The 7891-nt window shown below is 36.4% G+C and overlaps 1 protein-coding gene across 1 annotated transcript; it reads left to right on the forward strand.

The window, feature by feature from the left end:
• The first annotated feature begins 404 nt into the window (after window positions 1-404).
• LOC113750775 (cyclic nucleotide-gated ion channel 18-like) lies at window positions 405-4076 on the forward strand. The gene is made up of 6 exons (XM_027294718.1): window positions 405-902; window positions 1275-1487; window positions 1593-1900; window positions 2075-2186; window positions 2934-3170; window positions 3318-4076. The coding sequence occupies exons 1-6, from the start codon at window positions 405-407 to the stop codon at window positions 4074-4076; spliced, it is 2127 nt and encodes a 708-aa protein (XP_027150519.1).
• Window positions 4077-7891: the final 3815 nt, after the last annotated feature.

The following is a 7891-nucleotide window of genomic DNA, read 5'->3' on the forward strand; positions in this document are numbered from 1 at the left end:
TAATTTTTAAGAGTTGCATACTCCAGCATAGATTACAAAATTTGCACCTCCGGAGTCTTCGGACTTGCCATTTCTTTCAATCCTCAAACTCTCAACAGCCATAATCCACCACCCCCCCCCCCCCCCCCAAAACTCCCTTCCCTCCCTCTCTCCATCCTTTCATTCCTGTTCCTACCACCATTCTCATCTGCTTTCCTCAATTTCTTTTCCTTTCGCTGTGATCATTGATTTCATCTTTTATTCTTGTTTGATTGAAGTTGAGTGCAATATCCATTCTAGTATTACTCTGTACCAAAAATTTCCTGTTTTTTTTTTCGGTTGCCATTTTTGATTATTTGAAGGCTGTAACAGGATTGTTTGATGCTCCGCGGAATCCGACTGTAAATCGGACTCCGCCATGGAAGATGAATAGAAGAATATTCTCGAGGCCGGCGTCCCACCTCCGCCATATCCGGCGATCACTAACCACCCATAACACTGTCGCCGCCTCCTCCGACGGCACATTCGCGGCTGACCAGCCTCACCTGGTAAACGTCTTACTATGGCGCTACCAAATTCTGGACCCCAGCAGCGACATTGTCAACTGGTGGAACCATGTTTTCCTCGTAACTTGCCTCATCTCTCTCTTCATCGATCCTCTCTATTTCTACCTCCCCTACGTCGGTGAAATGGCTTGCATGACCACCGAAAACGAAGCCTCCGTCAGCATCACCTACTACCGCACCCTCGCCGACCTCTTCTACCTCCTCCACATTCTCTTTAAGTTCCGCACTGCCTTCGTTGCCCCTAGCTCCAGGGTCTTCGGCCGGGGCGAGCTCGTTATGGACGCCAGACAAATTGCCATGCGATATCTCAAATCTGATTTCATTGTTGATTTTGCCGCTACTCTCCCCTTACCTCAGGCCAGTTTGTAAAATTCCCCCATGCATATTCTTTTCTTCTTCTTCTTTTTTTCTAACAATCTTTTCGAGCAGGATTGCCAAGTACTCTTTTTAACTTGTGTCCTTTTCGCTGTTGTTAATGGACTATTGGGACTTGCTATGGCGTTGCTTAGCAATTTATTTTGCCCAATTTTACGTTCTTAACTTTTACACCACGTTTTCTTCATATGGTACCAGTATAAATTATGTGTATGCGTATGGAAATAACACTAGGATATGAGAATGAACCAGCACAAACTCAAGTAGTACTGAATGCAGCTTTTCAAATTTGAATCTTATTTTCTCCGCGCATATGAGCTTAATGATTACTCTAAAAGTTCTTGTTTTTGGCAGATTGTCATCTGGTATGTAATTCCAGCGACCAAAAGTAAAAAATCTGGTCAAGCCGACAACACTCTTGCCCTTATTGTTCTTTTCCAGTATATCCCCAGATTGTTCGTCATCTTTCCTTTGAATCAGAAGATTATCAAAACTACTGGGTTTATTGCTAAGACTGCTTGGGCAGGAGCTGCATACAATCTCCTTCTCTACATGTTAGCCAGTCATGTAATTTACTGCTGCAAACTGCTACCCGTGGATCGTACTTTCTTACCATTCTGTTGGCTACTAATATATCATAAGAAGCTTACCAATATCAATTGATTCACACAGGTGCTAGGAGCTTCATGGTATCTAGCGTCAATAGGGCGACAGCTCTCTTGTTGGAAGACAGAGTGTAGAGCAGAGATGGATGCATTTCCACCTTGCAGCTTGAAATTTCTGGATTGTGATAGTGTTGGACAAATTGAGAGGAACTATTGGCTGAATGCAACGAAACTTGTCACCCGTTGCGATGCCAAAAATGATGATTCAGATTTCAAATTTGGAATGTTTGCACATGCTTTTACCAGCGAAGTTGCTTCATCAAGATTTAGTCACAAGTATCTCTATTGCCTTTGGTGGGGTTTGAGAAATTTGAGGTTGGATTTACATTTCATACTTCATCGTCTCTCCTCCTGCCACATCTTAATTTAATTTGCTCTTTTCAGATTCTAAACTTACCTAGGCTAGGACACATTAATGCTTTTCAATAGGATACTGCTCACTTTTTATCTCAACAACGTACTCATTGATATATTTTCTCAACCTTGCAGTTCATATGGGCAAAACCTGCGGACTAGCACTTACATTGGAGAGACAGTATTTTGCATTGTCTTATGTATTGGTGGTTTGATTCTGTTTGCAAGATTGATTGGGAACATGCAGGTAAAAGTTGCTGCCTAGAGTTTGGTTGTATTAACCATCACAGAAGGATCAAATTTATAAACTTATTTGCTACTCTTTTCATCTCTTTCTTTAATGTTGTTCTGTTTAACATATTACATAAATCTATCTAGAAAAGTAAATTGAATACGTCTGTCAAAACATTTTATTATTAGCCTGAATGGTTTGATAAATTTGGATTATAAATCCTAATGAAGGGTGCTTATGGAACTTGCAGTCTTTTACTTTTGATTTGGACAAATTTCCTTGGACACCATAAGACTGAAATATGGCCAGCAAAATCAGGAAAAAGCGGGGTTCTACACAGTCCCACGAGATGTATAGATTGTGCATTTAGATGAAAATTCCTACTACGTCTTTAATTAGACTTCTAACTGCTTCTGCAGTAGAAGATATTTAGATAAAAATATGGTTGAAGAACTTGGCGAATGATGAAATATATTGAAAAATCATGAAATTTTCATTTTTCTTAGGTATTACGGAGGCCAATAATAATTGAGTGATCTCCTGAATTTTCAACAAGATGGTTGCATTTTGTTTACTTTCTTCCTTCTGAATGTGGTTAATCAGAATTAGACCTACAACGCAAATAGACTGAGATTTTTTTTAGCACTTGCAAGGCTAGAAGTGAAATGTTTATGTTTGTATTATTTACCATTATTTTTGTATCTAAGGCTTCATTTCAGTGGTGGCACTCATTGCTTTTCTTTTCTTCTTTTGCAAATAAAGACTTATTTGCAATCTATGACGGTTAGACTTGAAGAATGGAGACTTAAGAAAAGGGATACAGAAGAGTGGATGAGACATCGCCAGTTACCTCCAGAATTGCAAGAACGGGTTCGTCGTTTTGTTCAGTATAAATGGTTTGCTACAAGGGGCGTTAATGAGGAATCCATCCTCCTTTCCTTGCCTTTGGATCTTCGTCGTGAAATTCAGCGGCATCTATGTCTAAACCTAGTTCGAAGAGTATGTCTTTCTCTGATTATTATTGTACCAATCACTTTCCATTTCTCTTGACCATTCAGTACTTATTTCCTCTTGGAGATGTTAGGCAGTAGTCAGGCGTTTTTCCAGGCATATTCCACAGATTCTGAGCTTTTGGTCACCTTACAGGTTCCTTTTTTCGCACAAATGGATGATCAACTGCTTGATGCCATATGTGAACGCCTGGTCTCGTCCTTGAGCACCGAAGGCACCTATGTTTTTAGAGAAGGAGATCCAGTGGATGAGATGCTTTTTGTCATTAGGGGACAGTTGGAGAGTTCCACAACAAATGGTGGAAGATCCGGATTTTTCAATTCCATCACCCTCAGACCTGGAGACTTCTGTGGGGAGGAGTTACTGACATGGGCCTTGGTTCCTAACTCCAGTCTAAACCTGCCTTCTTCAACTCGAACTGTTCGGACACTTACTGAAGTTGAGGCATTCGCACTTCGTGCCGAAGACCTCAAGTTTGTTGCAATTCAGTTTAAACGTCTCCATAGCAAGAAGCTCCAGCATGCATTCAGGTACTACTCTCCTCAGTGGAGGACATGGGGTGCTTGCTTTATAGAAGCTGCATGGAGAAGGTATAAAAGAAAGAGACTTGCTAAAGAGTTGGCAGTGCAAGAAAGCCTATACACTGACTGGGATGGTAACTTCACGTATCAGCAAAAATCTGATGACGGATTATATAATGGACCTGAAGAGGTTCCACTGGTGGATATTGATAATAATGGTCAGCATCTTGGAGCTACAATCTTGGCTTCAAAATTTGCTGCAAACACCAAAAGAGGGGTCGTCCAGAAGGTTCAGGTGGCTGATGCCTCCTCTTCTAGCCTAAAGATGCCCAAGTTGTTTAAGCCAGATGAACCTGATTTCTCTCTAGTCTAAGAAAGAAGCATTAGAATTGGTACAGCAACAGAAGTTAATTAGTTAGCATTGTCATTAACCATTTTTGTAAATCTGGTAGGGGCTAGCACTAATATGATGATCAGAGTTTTATTACTTAGTTCATTAATTAATATAATCTGAGTATTAAAAGACAGAGTTTTAATTGATATGTTCTTAATTTCAATGCCTCTTGCCCATCTCAAATGGCCTGCAATATGCAACTTACAGATGTATATATACCTTTCCTTGGAAGGCATAATTAGAAAGAGACCTACGGAATCCATATTCTGCTTTGATGCCCACAAGAGTAAAATCATTCTTCTCTCTTTTAATTAAATTACCAGTTATTAGGGAAACAAAAGGGCCCAAAATTGAAGAAACAAACAAATGAAATATTTGATCTAAATGTACATAATGAGAGATGAAAACCCCAAATTCTTGGATTGAATTTGAAACGCATGACTGGTTTTGTCTAAACTTGATGCCAATCCAGATCACAAGATTTTTTTTTTTCCTTCTAACTTTGGTTTCCCTAATTAACATCAATTAAAGGGTATCTTAAAGTCTTCAACTGATTTTTACCAAAAGAAAAATGATAAACATCAAGAGAAATATATGAGATGAAACATATAATTAGGCAACAACTGATCATATACACGAATAGTTCATCAAATTGAAGATACCCATATCTACCTCTAGATAATGAAAAGCAAATAAATAATATTTGAATCCTATAATTCTTCATAGATGTAAGAAGATTCAATCCCTAGTTTCTTTAGCACTAAGAAGATTCAAGACCCTTTTGGCATCTTTAGATATTGACTTGTCCTAATTAACTTTCAAAGAATGCAAGAAGCAGAAGATCCAGGTTTGGCAAAATGCCATTGACCTAGGCCATAAACCCTAATAATTAAAGCTGCATGAATTGTTATTTCAGAAAGAGGTTGACTTTTGTATGATTTTTTCAAACAGTTGATTTTCTTAGAGTTGATAATTAGAAATGATTAGGCCCTCTCTATTTGCTCAAACATGACATTACGTCTTTTTTTTTTTTTTTGAAGGAATGACATTAATTATGTCATTAATTTGACACTAAGTAGACTCATAATTAATCATCTAATTGTACGTCAATCACATTCCTCAATTACCCAAAGAAACTATGCCAACTATATTTAGATCAGCTAATGCCGACCACGCTTTGACTTTGATGGTTTCTATATATTTCTTTGGTTAATAAAAAAAGATAAAGGCTATTATTCCAGATTAAAATCTACTTATTTGTTTGTAGGGTTGAGCTTACATTATTGGAATTCTTTGTTTAGGAGAGGATTTGTGCAGATTTTAGACGGATTGGTGTTGGGTTTCATTTATTTGAATTATATTCAACTCGCGCCAAGTACAAATTGGATTGAATCATATTGATGAACTCAAATCCATAATCTAGATATGGTTGAACATATTATTTCATGTATTTTGATACATGATACTCTTTCACACACATTTATACACACAAAAGTACTTTTTATTACACATAATTACGGGTTTCACATACATAAAGTACTTTTTGTTATCCTAATTTATTGATGCATGCATCTTTGATTAGTGGATACTAGTACTTGGGTGAATGGGTATCCAACTCGTCCAAACTATTTTTCATCCAACTGACCCAAATCAAGCTGTCAAATCACTGGACGTGCTGGGGGTGATTGGTATTTGGGTATTTTTACCAGCCCAAGGAGATTGCATCGAGTGGCAGCCTGTTTAACTGGCCTTTTCCTCCTAGTTGAAACAGAATTGGCCTTTGGTTTTGAAGTTTTTAAATACGTACACATATGTTGTACAGACATGTACAAGTGATCACGGCATGTGGATCTTTAAATTAATATCCAACTCGCTCTGTTGTTTTTTTTTTTTGTAAAAAAATAAAAAAGCTTAGATGGATTCGATTCCAATCATCATCATCATGGGTTAGGATATGTCTTCAAGATCATAAGCCGTTTACAATTATTCTTACAAATCACCTATCAATATAGTTGTCATATCGACAACAGAATTCAAATATACGACATCTTTTCATGAGCAAGTGGTCTGTCGTTATCAACTAATATGTACTTTCTAACCATTTAAACATTTATATGTTCAAAAAACTAAATGTAAATTATCACTATAAACTGAAAATACAAATGACTGAAAACCACATTACGATATCAAAGAAAATCATGGTTGTTGACTTTGAAAACCGACAATCAAAATGTTGTCAAGCCTAAAATCTCTCATTTAGAATTTAGATTGATTAGTTTGATCACGACCCTTTTTTCCTTCATTCGTGTCTTGATCTTTCCAAGCGTCATGAAAATGCCGCCACCCAAGGCTCTTAACAATATTTCTTCGAAATATATACATTTTGGACATGCATGAACCTGAAACATGAAATACTACCATATAAGTGCTATTTTAACCAAGCAAGGAAGAAGGCTCGTAGACGAGGAAAATTCTGGTCAAGATTCGTACGAGGAAAAGTATTTGTTGATCTATATAGAGCAATGTTTTAAAAACCGGACCGTTAATCGAACCGGTGAAGTGAAAGGGTCGAGGTTCAACCGGTCGGACCGGTTCAACCTCGGTTCAATGAATTTTTTAAAAAATAATTTATATAAATATATATGTGTACAAAATAAGACATGTAATGGATAATTTAATACTTTATATGATGAAAAGTTTACTATTTTTGAATAATTTGGATTTTTAAAAATAAATTTTTTAAATTATAAGTTAAAACAAATAAATTTCATCTCAATTTCAATTATATCTACCAAAAAAATCTTAAATATAATCCAAAAATATCACAATATTTGAAATTATACAAAATTCACGTCCATGAAAATTTAGACATTGTGAACTTAAATTTTAATTTACATTTTGGAATTTAAATTTACAATTTAAAAAAGGAAGTTTGGAGTTCGAAGAAAATCAAGAGAATTGAAAATAGAAATGCAAATTTGATAAGAAACAAAAAATGAGATAAAAGTGAGTGGTTGTGATATTAAATAAATTGGGTTAAAGAAAAATAATTCTTTTTTAACTTTTTTAAATTTAATGGACAAAAACAAAATTAAAATATGGAAGAAAACATCAATAAATAAAAAATAAAGAGGTTTGATTAAAAAAATGAGTGGCAAAAGAAAAGATGATAGAGAGAGAGTGTGTGTGTGTGTGTGTGTTGAAGATTAAAAAGAAAGAGTCATGAAAGGATGATATTTTATAAAAAAAAATGGAACAAAAGAAATATGAGTGTTTGTTTTATATAAATAAGTTATCAAAAAAAACTAATAAGATGTGATAGTGCAACGGTTACTACATTGGTCTTCTATTACAAAGGTCTTGAGTTCGAATCTTGATAACTACATTTTGCAAAAAAAAAAAAAAGGAAAACTCAAAAACCGGAAATAACCGGTTCACATCCGGTTCAGCGGTTTCGCGGTCCGACCGGTTTTTGACCGGTTTCTTGACAAAGTCAAACCTGGCATTGAACCGGACCGGAGCCATGGCCGGTTCGCGGTTCAACCGGTCGAACCGGCCGGTCCGGTCCGGTTTTCAAAACACTGATATAGAGATAAGATCAACATACCCCTGATTAATTGTAATCACACATTTGATACATGTATGCCTTTGTATTTTTTTAGCATTAAAGCGGCCGTCTGAATAGATTGATATAGGCAAGAATGGAACCCCGAAAGACAAAAGGAAGATAGAAAAGATGAATGTATGCTTTGAGGGTCACTTTGTTCATGGAGTAGGTTAAAATTTTTATATGC

The sequence above is a fragment of the Coffea eugenioides genome, chromosome 10, assembly GCF_003713205.1.
Source record: "Coffea eugenioides isolate CCC68of chromosome 10, Ceug_1.0, whole genome shotgun sequence".
NCBI classification, from domain to species: Eukaryota; Viridiplantae; Streptophyta; class Magnoliopsida; order Gentianales; family Rubiaceae; genus Coffea; species Coffea eugenioides.

Excerpts from the sequence above, each read along its gene's own strand:
- LOC113750775 (XM_027294718.1), top strand. The coding sequence starts at position 405 with ATGAATAGAAGAATATTCTCGAGGCCGGCGTCCCACCTCCGCCATATC. Across the intron at positions 2,187-2,933 it reads GATTGATTGGGAACATGCAG|ACTTATTTGCAATCTATGAC; the intron begins GTAAAAGTTGCT and ends TTGCAAATAAAG. Across the intron at positions 3,171-3,317 it reads GTCTAAACCTAGTTCGAAGA|GTTCCTTTTTTCGCACAAAT; the intron begins GTATGTCTTTCT and ends GTCACCTTACAG.